Source organism: Mobula birostris, chromosome 21 (assembly GCF_030028105.1).
Source record: "Mobula birostris isolate sMobBir1 chromosome 21, sMobBir1.hap1, whole genome shotgun sequence".
NCBI classification, from domain to species: Eukaryota; Metazoa; Chordata; class Chondrichthyes; order Myliobatiformes; family Myliobatidae; genus Mobula; species Mobula birostris.
In genome coordinates, this window is record NC_092390.1 from 62,973,061 (window position 1) to 62,988,046 (window position 14,986).

The 14,986-nt window shown below is 39.6% G+C and overlaps 1 protein-coding gene across 1 annotated transcript in view; it reads right to left on the reverse strand.

Annotated features, from left to right (window-relative positions):
• Positions 1-14,986, reverse strand: part of shtn1 (shootin 1) — a 131,368-nt gene that overhangs the window by 71,630 nt on the left and 44,752 nt on the right. The window contains exons 5-8 of the mRNA XM_072239668.1: positions 11,367-11,544; positions 10,341-10,426; positions 2,921-3,002; positions 260-354 (exon numbers count right to left, since the gene is read on the reverse strand). Coding sequence (XP_072095769.1) covers positions 260-354; positions 2,921-3,002; positions 10,341-10,426; positions 11,367-11,544 — 441 coding nt within the window. The remainder of the gene's footprint in view (positions 1-259; positions 355-2,920; positions 3,003-10,340; positions 10,427-11,366; positions 11,545-14,986) is intronic.

Sequence of the window (14,986 nt, forward strand, 5' to 3'; positions counted from 1 at the left end):
TGGAAGGATATTGACATTGGGTAGGAAGGATGGATTAGTTTATCCAGCCTTTCGATAATTAATTTAGTTGGCTAAAAAGGTTTGTTTCTGTGCTGTACTGTTTCACGTTCCATGTTTGATAGTTTCTTCATGTACCTAGTTATAATGTGTTAATGACATTGTAGATTCCATCATTTCTGGGACTATACTTTCCATATGCTGAGTGTCCACAGCTGATCAGATACACTGTAATTAATAAAACTGCGGCTACTTTTCATACCTCGTGGGCAAAGGACTCGGCTTCCTTTCGGAGATCTTTCTCCAGTTCCAGACTTTGCTCTAAGCCTTCATATTCCTCTAGAGCCAACATTGAAACTTGGAGAAACATAAGCATTTAAAATTTAGCAACAAAATTGCAGCAGTACATTGTGAATCTGAGTATGTTTCTAATACAGAGATAAAACTAATGTCAGCGCAACATGTGTCACAAAGTTTAAAAAAGTATCATTTTTTGGTATTATTTGGATGTCTAATTTTCACTACTTTAGAATTTAAATTCATTATAGATTTATTCAAATCTATTTCCATAACTAGTATTTGATTCTTTAAACAAATAAAGAAACTATAATTTGAAACAAAACACTGAAACAATATTCATGCCTCCATTGTTAAAATATTTCAGCAGTGCTTGACTCTGGAGAAAATTCTGAATTTAAGTTGCACCTCTTGAATCCAAACACAAAACCAAGCCATGTTCTTAGTGCATTAGTGACTGTTTGCTTTGTTTCAGCAAGTTCTCAGTCACATCACTAGGTGGAGCACCAGTTTTTTTGGTGGAAGAACTGGACAAACAACTGACCAGCTCCCTCACTTGAATATTTCATTGGCATCAGAAAAATACAAACAATCTCCTCCTTCTGTCTTCTTTTTTGAAAGGGAATTTTCTCCTTAAAAATGATGGGCAAGGTGCCCTAATGCAGTGAAGCAAAAAGCTGGTCTTTTTGCTTCACTACACACACACAAAGTTTTTGGGTGGCAGGGTCGAGAGATGTCTCTACCAAAGGAATTCCTGATAGCATCATCTGGAAATCTAAATTTCTACAGCAATTGTCAAGAATGATGGTGCATACTCTAAGCATGATATCATGGCATTGCATAAAGCAGGCGTGAGCTTGAGGAAATGAATTAAAAATACAGGGGTATCTCTGCCATTATAAATGTGAATTCCAACTCAAATATGGATAAAATGCTGTCAAGATAGGTGAAAATATACACTTGGTTTTCAGTTTTTTCCTTAAACAGTAGTGTTCCATTTAACTTAAATTATTGGTGGGGTGAAAAACATCTCTACCAAAGGAGGTGTCAGGCGCTCCTTTCCTCCGCTAACCTGCAGGTCACCCTTGGGCAAGGTGCAGCACTGGCTTAGCTCCCCCCCACCCCGATCAGGGTCATGTGAAGCCATGGGAGCAGGTGGTGGATGGTCGTACGTACAGCTGGTGCATGTCACAAGTCCTGGTTATGCAACCACTGACACCAGGCAGACAATCTCTGAAGAGTATTGATAATGGCTGGGGTCACCCATCTTGTGAAGACACTGTCCAGAAGAAGGCAAAGGCAAATGATTTCTGTAGAAAAATTTGCCAACAACAATCATGGTGAAAGACCATGATTGCTGACATCATATGACACAGCACATAATGATAATGATGACACTTAGACGAAAGGAAATGACATGCACCTTTCTTTACAAGATACTTTCTTTCCTAATCATCAGCAAGAAGAAAGTTTGAAAATTCGAAATTTAACAGCTTTGTTCAATCTCAATAACAGCCAAATGGGGGACCAAAAAAAATTGGTTCATTCTTGTTAAATGTACTAAGATGCAGTGAAAAATTTTGCATGCCATCTAGACAGATTATCCTAAATATAAAGTGCATCAAAAAAGTACAACGGGTAAAGCAAAATGATCTGAGCAAAAACTCAGAAAGTTAAATTTCTGCAGCATGCTTTCAGTTCTTACATATTTACTTCAAAAATATTCATAGTTTTTTTCTACATTAGAATTGATCTTTTGTTTTATTGAAGGAGGTAGGCAAATGTCAAAGTACAAGGTTTAATGGTTTGCAAAAGTAACCAGGACATTGAGGAAACCAAATATTGCTGAAATAAGTCTACACATTATGAAAAGAGTAACAGATATGAAATGGACTGAAGAATGCACGTATTCATGTTGCTGCTCCTTTGGTTCTAATGGTTGAGGCAGTCAGTGTATCTCAGTAAATAACCAAGAGTGGAATCAATGGTAAAGAGATACGTAAGCTACAGTAGAACTATGTTTAACCATTGAGTTGTATTGCACTGAAATTATCTCCTCGGTCTAAATCACTCATGATGACATTTCTGCCTGTCTTACACAAATATCATTTTCCTGCATTAAGACCATATCCTTCTATGTATTGTCTATTGAAATGCCCATCCAAATGTCTCTTACATTTAGTAATTGTAAATGTCCACCGGCAGCAAGACTCAGATATCTACCACTCACCGTGTAAAAATAATATGCCTCTCAGATGTCCTTGAAGACCCCTTCCTCCTTAAACCAGTGCCCTCTTGTTTTGATACCCTTATCATGGGATCAGGGGTCCCCAAGTTTTTTTATGCCATGGAACCATTAACCAAGGGGTCCATGGAGCTCAGGTTGGGAACCCCTGCATGGGATAAATATTTTGATCATCAATCCTACCTGTGGCTCTCATAATCTTATCAGTTTCTATTAAGTCATCCCTCAGCCATGTAGAGGTCTATTGTATTATTCAGTCCTGACTGCTCCAGTCTTGCAGTATTATTCAATAAGTTTAATTAAAAACTGATAGTTGTTTTCTTTCTAGTTTTACAAACTCATTGATTAACAACAATGATTACAGGTCAGAAGTTGAAAAACCTTTGTTGTACTTGGCAAGAACCTGATTTTGATTTTCAATTTCTGCAGCCAGTAACTTATTCTTTTCTTCTTCCTTTTGTAGCTGGAAAAATAAAATGAATTTATAATAAATACCAGCATCACTAAAGTAAACTCAGATTGATGTAACATATTTTAATTTTATTCGGGGTAAAGGGGACACCACCAGCAAGGCCAACACATATTGTTCATCACCCCCTGAGCAGGTAATGGCTTTTGACCTGCTGCTCTCCTACAGGGCCAGTGCATTGTCAATTTCAGGATCTGCACCAAGTGACAAAGAAGGAATAGTGATAGATTTCCAAATCAGGATGACATACATTTTAGAGAATAATCAGCAGTGAATGGTGTTTCCATTCACCTGATGCCATGGTCTTTCTGGGTACCTGTCTAACCACTTTTAACTGCCATAAAAAACCTAGGTGTATCATCTGAATGATAATGTTACCACTCTATCTTATTTAATTGGGTGGTCATTAAGTATCATTCAATAACCTCTTAGCTCCATCTTTTGTTCATTCTTTGATCACTAATGCAATAAGGTCAATATTTTCTTCACCTCAAACTCATTATAAAGTTACAAAGCTGAAATAATGGTGGGTTGTGAAAATAACAGGAGCATTCAGAAAAAAACATGCCTTGAAATAATATGAAAAGCCCAATGTTACAGAATCTTTCTTAGATAATGACATCTAGAGAGTTTGTTTGTGCATTAATAGATTTATTTGACTGTATTTTTTTTAATCTATGGACTATTTCATCTAATTATGTAGTTTCACCATGCAGTTCACTAAATGAATTAGACAGCCTGGTTTAGGGATTTGTATCATGAACTTACATTTATATTGCGTCTTTGAAAATCCCAACACATTTCACTGTTACTGAAATAGTTCTGAGGTATGATTGGAGTACTTTTAAATCCATTGCATGGTTACATTGATTGTAGAGATGAGATGAGCTTTATTTCACAGTGCTCTGGGAAATGTGCTGTTTGTATCATGGTTTTCCATGTGCTAGCAGCAGCCCACAATGTTGCCACACTTCTGGTGCGAACACGGCATGCCTACATCTTACCAACCCTGACTGTATCTTTTGTAATGTGGGAGGAGACCAGTCATGGGGAAAATCTCCTTCCAATAGTGGCAGGAATGAGTGATAGCTGATGCTATAAAGTGATTGGGATAATCACCACACTACCTTACCACTCACTGTGACTAACATTGGGAATCAAATCTACCAGGAGATTTAACTTTTTGAAAAAAATTAGCAAAATGGAGGAGCAGTTGGAATAAACCTTATCTTGTTGGTTGGATAAAGGCAGCAGAGGGAATGAACCGTGCACAGCAAGTTAAGAAATAATGTTCATGGACCGTTTGTCCCACCCCATCAGGGGGATACGTAGCACCCTCATCAGGACCACCAGACTCAAAAACAGTAAAGCTGATCAACACCTCCCCGCCCCCAACCATCACTATTTTATCATTTCCTATCAGTCATTTTATGTACAGACACTCCTGTGCCTTGTGTCACATTATGGAATACAATCAATCCATGTATATCAGCTATCTTGCGTATTTACTGTATATTTATTTTATTGGTATTATTGTGTTGTTTATCTTACTGTGTCTTTTTTTATGCTGCATCAGATCAAGAGTAACAATTATTTTGTTCTCCTTACACCTGTGTACTGGAAATGACATTAAAATTTGACTTGACAAATAAATTCTTCTCGGGCTTCCAGCCGGGTACAGATATTGATTTTTTTCCAACATTTCAATGACAAACTCTACCATCTTCATCAGGGATGATGCCTAGGCATGTCTAGTCCAGTGGTATTTATACCCTGTTGTCCATCCTTCCTGACTGGTTAATCCTCCTTCAATCAGGTTTCTGCTGTCCCACCTTGTTTACAACCAAATTCAAATTCTTTCTTGGAGTGAGACTTTCATCTTTGTTAAAATTCAATCGGGCCCTTAAAGGGCTGACAGAAAAACCAGGAAACCTAACATGGAGAAACCCGTCACTACTGCCTGTCTTCCCTATAACTGCACAGGGTCTGGAAAGATCACCAGGGTCCTGAGGAACCAGCAGGTTAATACCATCCACAAACCCGTATGGAAGCTCAAATCACAGCTTATGGGGGTCAAAGGTGACCCGGCACTCTGGACAGCTGGTGTTTATAGGATTCCCTGTGAATGCCGATCAGCATATATTGACCAGACAGAACACACAGTGGAAACCAGCATCAAGGAGCACAGGAGGTGTATCCATTTGGATTACCTAGTGAAATCAGCCGTAGCAGAATATTGCATTCACAATGGCCATAGGATTGACTTTGATGGCACAAAACCACTGTGCCACACCAATGGGTGTTGGGACTGCCTGGTGAAGGAAGCCTTTGAAATAAAACTAGAGGAAAGAATTTTAACAAAGATGAAGGTATTGCTCAAAGTTAAGAACTGGAATTCGATTGTAAACAAGGTGGGAGAGTGGAAACCCGATTAGATGAGAACTAACCAATCAGGAGGGACAGACAATGGGAGTATAATTCCCACTGGACTAGACATGCTTAGGCATCATCCCCGATGAAGATGGCAGACTTTGTCATCGAAATGTTGGGTAAAATCAATACCTGTACCCGGCTGGAAACCCGAGAAGAGTTTATTCATCGTATACTCCGGGAAAACACTAGATCGTTAATCTTGACTTGACCTTCACCTGGAGGGCAAGGGACAGGAAACACAGGTGGGCCTTGTACAAAGGTCATTCTCCTTAAACTCTAGTAGTAACCAGAGCACAGAATAGATCAGGATTTAATGTGCATGTCACAATTAATACAATTGTCCATTAAAAATGTTGATTTTTGGGTTGGGAGACTGTCATCAATGTAATATTATGGGGATCAGTGACAAATCCCCAGCTGCTCCCAATCCATGTCAATGTGATTTGGATAATAAGTTCAAGGTTGCTGACAGCACAAAGACAAATGGTGATCTGTGCTGTGAGGATGCAGGGAGATTTTGGAGGATGTAACCATGCTGAGTGAATGGATAAGAGCAAAGCAGATGGGAAATAATATGAAAAGATGTGAGGACATCACTTTGAAAATATAAGCTGCATCATTTTTTTAAGCAGTGATAGTTTGAAAGGTATTGATGTTCAGGGAGCTGAATGTCCCTGCAACACACACTGCTGAAAGTTAATATGCAGGTTCAGCAAACAACTAGGAAGATAAAAGATAGGTTAGACTTATTGAAGTACAATCTAGCAGTAATTTAAATGGTTCTGGTGAGACCATATAGGAAAATTGTGTACAGATCTGGTCTCCATATCTACAGAAGGACATACTTGCGCTACAGAGGGTGCAAGAAATATGGACCAGATTCCCTCTGAGGATTGAGAGTGTCTTGCATGAAGAGGCATAAAGCAAACAGTTACTACTTTTTCTTCTTCTTCTTGTGTTGTTTTCTGGCAGTTGGCAAACCAGCTTTAAGGTGCATTACCGCCACCTACTAGACTGGAGTGTGGATCATTTGATAAAGAGGAGGAATGAAAAGAACTGCATTCCCTAAATTCTACACAATAAACCAGAGTCTTTCAGATACTTCATGATATAGGTCTGTATTTCTCTTAAAATCCCACTTAAAGTGTCTTCTATATCCACAGCAGTTTTTTCTGTTTATCTTAAGCGCTCCTATCATCTTCACTCTTTCCCTTTGGTACTTCCTACATTTAATCAATACTTGTTCAGCTGTTTCTGGCTGATTACAGTATTCACACAACCCAGTTGGATGTTTCCCTATTTTGTGTAATGTGTAATTAAGACTTGTGTGTCCAATTGTTAAACGACTGATGATCACTTCTATCTTTCTATGTCCATTTGATATTCTTTTGCATCTGACTTGCCTCTGTATTTTGTACAGTTGTCTCCCTGTTTCACTCTCATCCCAATGCTTCTGCCTTGTCTCCTCAATACGTGTTTTAATAATGCTCTTGACTTCCGCTTTGCTTAGAGGGATATGGACTTCTATTATAGACGATTTGAGTGATTATTCAGCTATATTATCCACCTTTTCATTACTCTCCACTCCACAATGAGCAGGAACCCAAAGAAAGCTTACTTCTACACCATTTTTGGGCAGTGTATATAACTTGCATAAAATCTCCAATAAAATATCCTGTCTACCTTCTGATTTTCTTGATTTGATAGAGGTTAATGCAAACAAGCTGTCTGAACAGATTATAGCCTTTTTAACATTATTTTCTTCTATCCAAGATAAATATTGCCATTAATTCTGTTGTATACACTGATAAATGCTGAATTCTGCAGATGCTGAAAATTCAAGCAACACACATCAAAGTTGCTGGTGAACGCAGCAGGTCAGGCAGCATCTCTAGGAAGAGGTACAGTCGACGTTTCGGGCCAAGACCCTTCGTCAGGACTAACTGAAAGAAGAGTTAGTAAGAGATTTGAAAGTGGGAGGGGGAGGGATGGAGCCAAGAGCTGGACAGGTGATTGGCAAAGGGGATATGAGAGGATCATGGGACAGGAGGTCCAGGGAGAAAGACAAGGGGGGGGGAACCTAGAGGATGGGCAAGGGGTATAGTCAGAGGGACATAGGGAGAAAAAGGAGAGAGAGAGAGAGAGAGAGAGAGAAAGAATGTGTGTATATAAATAAGTAACGGATGCGGTATGAGGGGGAGGTGGGGCATTAGCGAAGTTAGAGAAGTCAATGTTCATGCCATCAGGTTGGAGGCTACCCACATCAGGTGTTGTTCCTCCAACCTGAGTGTGGCTTCATCTTTACAGTAGAGGACGCCGTGGATGGACATATCAGAATGGGAATGGGATGTGGAATTAAAATGTGTGGCCACTGGGAGATCCTGCTTTCTCTGGCGGACAGAGCGTAGGTGTTCAGCAAAGCGGTCTCCCAGTCTGCGTCGGGTCTCGCCAATATATAGAAGGCCACATCGGGAGCACCGGACGCAGTATACCAACTCATAGGTGGAGTGTCGCCTCACCTGGAAGGATTGTCTGGGGTCCTGAATGGTGGTAAGGGAGGAAGTGTAAGGGCATATGTAGCACTTGTTCTGCTTACAAGGATAAGTGCCAGGAGGGAGATCCGTGGGGGGACAAATGGACAAGGGGGTCGCGTAGGGAGCGATCCCTGCGGAAGGCGGTGGGGGGGAGGGAAAGATGTGCTTAGTGGTGGGATCCCGTTGGAGGTGGCGGAAGTTACGGAGAATAATATGTTGGACCCGGAGGCTGGTGGGGTGGTAGGTGAGGACCGGGGAACCCCATTCCTAGTGGGGTGACGGGAGGATGGAATAAGAGCAGATGTGCATGAAATGGAGGAGATGCGTTCGAGAGTAGAGTTGATGGTGTCGGAAGGGAAGCCCCTTTCTTTAAAAAAGGAGGATATCTCCCTCGTCCTGGAATGAAAAGCCTCATTCTGAGAGCAGATGCGGCAGAAACGGAGGAATTGCGAGAAGGGGATGACGTTTTTGCAAGAGACAGGGTGAGAAGAGGAGTAGTCCAGATAGCTGTGAAAGTCAGTAGGCTTACGGTAGACATCAGTAGATAAGCTGTCTCCAGAGATAGAGACAGAAAGATCTAGAAAGGGGAGGGAGGTGTCAGAAATAGACCAGGTAAACTTGAGGGCAGGGTGAAAGTTGGAGGCAAAATTAATGAAGTCAATGAGCTCAGCATGCATGCAGGAAGCAGCGCCAATGCTTTGATGTACTTTTCCTAATGCTAGTTTTGAAATGAGGAATGTAGACTGCAATACCTGTGTAGCCAGAGCTAGGGTCTTTTGATCCATCCGTAAATATTACGTTCGTTTCTAAAATGCAGGTCTATATATTCTTGTCCTATCAGTTTGATTTCACAATTAGACTTCTTTCCCAAAAGTTGTTGCAGGTTTATATCTACTGCATGTATTGTAAAGAGCCATGGAGGAACATCAGATAATGGAACTGTGGGGCTATACTCCATTTTGTGTAGACCATATTTTTGTGCTGCTACATCCCCGATCCATCCAGTTATTATAATTTGAATTATGTTCCCAGCAGTCTTTTAATATCGCTTTAGTCGGATGTGAGTAGTTATGCCCCATGATGTCAACCCAGTAATGTAGCATTAGCTTTAATCTTCTAACTCTTAATGGCATTTCCCCCATTTCGACTTAAAGAGCTGATATAGGTGATGTTCTGAATGCACCACTACATATCCTGAGGGCCTGAGCTTGCTCAACATCCAGCATTTTTAAATTACTTTCTGCAGCTGACATGTAAGCTATACTTCCATAATCCAATGTAGCCCTCATTAGAGCTTGATAAATACTTAATAGTGATATCCTGCTCATACCCCAATCCTGTCCAGCAAGACACCTCAATAAGTTTTTTTATTTTTTTACATTAGGTTGTAATTTTCCCAATTTGCTTTTTCCATGTAAGTTTCTCATCAAATAACAAACCAAGGAACCAAATTACCTTTACCTGCTCTAATTTTTGCTCATATAATTTCACGGAAACTCGTTTGTGATTTCTTGAGAAACATATCAATTGCGACTTACTTATAGACAATTTGAAACCCCATTTATTTGCCCACTCCTCCACTTTATTTATTGCATCTTGCATTTCCTTTGTATATAAATTAAATTTCTTCCCCTTACCCACAAAGCCCTGTCACCTGCATAAACGGATTTCCCCACACTATGTTCAACTTGTGCAAATATGTCATTTATCATTATGGTAAATAGTAAACAGTCACTTCTGTTTGCAGTTCCAAATCAGTTTGCCAGGCCTACACATGCAGGCACCTCCCAGTCTCCACTCAGCTAATAGGAGCCATCTGCCATTCATTTCCAACTCATCATCTGCAGCTTATTTAAACCCAACTCTCATTACAGTTCTTGTTCATTAATCCAACCAGCTGGTCTCAGTCAGTTGCTCCTAGCCTTCAGTTATCTTGTTGCCTTGTTGTGTTAGGTTTCTGTTCTCTCTTGTTTTGTGGCCCCTCGCAGCTTGTTTTGCAGTTTATTATTAAAGAGATCGCTCACTGCTAAATTGTTTCCACTGCTCTGCATTTGGGTCAAACCCCCTCTTCGTTTCCTGACACAGTTGAGATATGCTTAAGTGTAGTGTTTGGATTAAAATGTTTGAGAAAGAAATATTGGTCAGAATATCTGGAAAGTTATAGCAAGTATTTTTATATCCACCTGTGAAAGGAATATGTGATCACTATTACACACAATTGTCAGCTCTAATCTCTGGAGTATGGTTTGAACTATGACCTTCAGGTTGCCACTGAGTTAAGGTTAATAGCACTCAGCTGAAACTGTGCTCATAATTAATTCAAACACATTTCAGCAAGACGACTTCTTTTGTTTTTGTTACTCACTTTATCAGTCAAGATTTTCAGGTTCTCCAGCTGAAAAGACAACTGCATCTTCTCTTCCAGTATTGATGCAAGATTTTTTCGAAGATCTAGAATACAGACAAATTTGAATTTACATAAGTCATATTTTTATATAATAATAATTTTTGATGAACTTTTACAAATGCCATGATGAAGAATCCCAGAACAGAGGAACGGGTCAATGTTAGCATTATTCAAGTCTAGGTTAGCCTTAGAAATGTTCAAACACAATGACAATTCTATGCAATCTGTTCAAAATAGGTTGCTACTCACTAACTTCCTTACTTAGGTTATTCCTTTACCAGTCATTTTCTCAGACAAAGGACGCTGGATATTACTGGAAACAAACAGGTTCAAACATCTGCGGACCAATTACAGAAAATGGCCAGTAGTGCTCTGTGCAGCCGACTCCACATTCTAAATCAACTTTGTCAATAACAGGGCAAAATTTAGAAACAATTTAAAAATTACTTAAGATAGACCTTGTAGGTCTTTTGGGAAACAAATATTTGTCAGCTAAAAACAGGAAATGGGGAGTCCATGCGTAAATAAACTTTTATGATGAAGCCCAACTTTCATTTTATTTAAATGATCTAGAAAGGTATAATCACAAATCTGTTAAGTATTTTGCAAGAATAAGACCAATGTTGTTTTAGAGATACAGTGCAGAACAGGCCCATCTGGCCTACCAGGCCACACTGCCCAGCAACCCATCACAGGACAATAGACAATGACCAATTAACTTACCAATCAGCACATCTCATATTGGGGGAGAAAACCAGAGCCCCCAGAGAAAACCCATCAGCAGAAGGGAAGAAACGTACAAACTTTCTTATAGAAGGCAATGGAAATGAACTCTGAACTCCAAGGCCCTGAGCTATAATGGCAACATGCTAACCGCTACACTACTCTGGCGTCCATTTACTTGGTCATTTTTTAAAATTTCAAGTAAAAGCATGGTTCCCCCAATGACTTTGAAAAAACATATTTCCCTTCACACTAACTCACCTTGTATTTGATTCTGGCATTCTATTGAAGAACATATGACATTGTTGTCTAATTGCTTATTTGTTGCATCATTTGCCGAATCTTCTCCCAAAGAAAGCTCAGCAGGAAGAGCATCAGCTCCCAGTTTCTCCATGTAGTGCATACTGATTCGTTTTAGGGCTTTATTGTCTTTGTTCAGCTACAAATGAGAAATTCAGCAAAGGTGAGTAGATTCTCACTAAACATGGATCTTCAAAGCAACCGTTTCCTCCTGGAGGACTTTTCTGAACAAAGAGAGAATTCAACTTTGAAAGGGTCAACATTCAGGTCATGTATTGTTATCATCTTTTAAGAGCTGTTGCACAAGTAAATTAGAAAATTGCATGACATTTGTGTTACTTCAATTGTTGATGAAATTCCATGATGTGCTACAAAGTTATGAGTCATCTGGAGAAACATTCACTTTTCTTAAGAAGTCTATAATTTTTAGAAAGAAAGTTCAAAGTTTGCATACCATATACAACCTTGAGATTCGCCATCTTGCAGACAGCCACAAAACAAAGAAACAGATAGAACCCATGAAAACAGCAAAGACCAAAAAACACTCAATGTGTGAAAAAAGAACAAATCGTAAAACAATAAAGAAGTAAACAAGTAACACACAGAACATGATCCGCTGAGTACCTGGAGTGAGTTGACAGCCACAGAGCCAGTTCAGCGCTACAGCCAGTAAAGACAAGAATAAGTAAAAGAGATGAGGTGGTTTACATACTCTTATTTCTATAAGTGCTTCCCTAAGCACTGAGACACCAGTGAAGATGTGCAGTAGCAGCCTGACGTAGGGTAACGTGGCCAGGTTATGGGTGGATATGAGAGATGACGTCAAAGTTCAAAGTAAATTTATGATCAAAGTACATGAAATATATATCACCGTATACTACCCTGAGATTCATTTGCTTGCAGGCATTCACAATAGAATCAATGAAAAGCTGCATACAAAGATGACAAACTGTGCAAATACAACAAAAACAATAAATAAACACATGGACAGATAAAGTTCAAGTTCAAAGTACATATAAGTCACCATATACAATTCTGAGATTCGTTTTCTTGCAGGCATACAAGGCAGATACAAGAAACACAATAGAATCAGTGAAAGACACCACCCAATGGGACGGACAAACAACCAACATGTGAAAAACAACAAACTGCAAGGACAAGAGAAAATTTAAAAAACAATAAAACCTGGGAACATGAGCTGAAGAGTCCTTGAAAGTAAGTCCATAGTTAGAGGAACAGTTCAGAGATGGGGAGAGTGAAGTTGAGTGCAGTTATACCCTGTGGTTCATCAGCCTGATGGATAACAGTAATAACTGTGCCTGAACCTGGTGGTGTGGGTCCTGAGGCTCCTGTACCTTCTTCTTGATGGTCGCAGTGAGAAGATAGCATGGCCTGAATGGTGGTGTGTTTACCCTACAATTAATGTACGTGTGCTATAACTAAGATAATTCATTACATTAGAACATAAGAACTTCACAATTCCTAACATTCAGTCAGGTCTAAGACATTACGTGTTCCTTTGCTACCTATTGGGAATCAAGCACTCCACACTTTAAAATATAAATATCAATATTCCCAAAGATTTTGATAATAGTACACTTCAACACAGAGAAGACAATAAGATATAGGATAAGAATTAGGCCACTCAGCCCATCGAGTCCACCAGACCATGACTGAGCCTCATTCCATCCTTGCCTTCTTTCTGTAACCTTTGATGCCCTGACTAATCAAGAACCTAACAATTGCTACTTTAAATATACTTAATGATGGCCTCCACAACAGTCTGTAGCAATGAATTCCACAGATTCACCACATCTTGCTAAAGAAATTCTTCTTCATCTCTCTTGTAAATGTAAGTCCCTGCATTCTGAGGCTGTGCCCTCTGCTCCTAGACTCATTCACTATAGGAAATGTCCTCTCTACATCCACTCTGTCTAGGCCTTTTAATATTCAATATGTTTCATTCCTCTAAATTCCAGCGAGTACAGGTCCAGAACCATCAAACGCTCCCCATACATTAATCCTTTTGTTCCCAGGATTATTCTCATGAACCTTCTCTGGACCCTCTCCAATAACCAGCACACTTTTCTCAGATAAGAGGCCCAAAACTACTCTCAACACTTCAAATGCAGTCTGACCAGTACCTTATAAAGCCTCAGCATTACAGCCTTGTTCTTATATTCTGCTCCTTGTGAATTGTATGCTAACATTGCATATGCTTTCCTACCCACTGATTCAACCTGAAAATTAACTTTCAGGAAATCCTGCACACGGTCTTCTCAAGTTTCCTTACACCTCTGATTTTTAAATTTTCTTCCCATTTAGAAAATAGTCTACATCTTTATCCCTTCTACCATAGGCCTATACTATATTCCGTCTCATTTTTTTGCCCATTTTCCTAATCTGTCCAAGTCCTTCTGCAGACTACCTGCTTCCTCAAGATTACCAGCCCCTCCAGCTATCTTTGTATCATCTGCAAATCTGGCCACTAAGCCATCAATTGTTGACACACAACGTTAAGAAGTACCAACACCGATCCCTGTGGCTCACCACTTGTCACCAGCAGTAAAACAGAATAGCCCCCTTTCTTCCAACACTTGGCCTCCTGCCAATCTTCCATCCATGCTAATATCTCTCATGGGCTCTTATGTGCCATACCTTGTCAAAGCTTTTTAGAAAATTCAAATAAACAACATTCTCCTTTGTCTATCCTGACTGAGAAGAGGAGAAATAGTTGGAAAAATAGGAAGAACGATGAAGACTGTTTAGAAAAATTAGAGCATTTATGATGTAAATGACTTTAGAGCCTGTGAATACTAGCAGTAAACTTCCCCAAAGATACCAACAAGACATGTACATTCATTGCAGTTCATTTATGCCATGGACCCCTACTATTCACTGAGGGGTCCATTGACCCCGGGTTGGGAACTCCTGATTTACTGTAAAGGATGATGGGATGAACAAGGCTGGGACACAACTCTCTAAAGGAGGCAAAGGGCTTTATTTGTGACTTCTATGTCACACACAAAACTTGCAAAATAGTTTTTAAAACACATAATAAAAAAGGAAGGTGCCATTGAAAATAAGAAATTTTCTAAAGGGACATCAGAGAGGAATATATGCGACTCACGACCAAAATGCTGGAAATTGTTACACCCTCAAAAGAGCATTTTCATTTAGGAGCAAGTCATGACAACAAGGGACCTGGTAATGTTCCCTGCTCAATGCCCATTGGACATCATCCTTCGGATCACTTATATTTTCATTTACTGTTACCCTTCACTTTCTTTTTGACTTTAATCAAACTTTTAATCCCACATGTCACTTTTTTGTAGATATAAATGGCCTTTGTATTCCTGATGAATCCACAATGTGGGACTTTGCCAAACTTGTCCATAAAATCCATGCAGTTCCCATTAACTGCATTACCTTCAGTGTCCTGCCTATTACTTCAAACACTTCAGTCACGTTCCTCAGAAATGATCATTAATAAACAAACCTTGCTAACTTCCTGGATTGACCTGTGTCTCTCCAAATACTTTTTTTTTAAAAAGTCTCCACCAATTTTCTTCTCCAGCAAT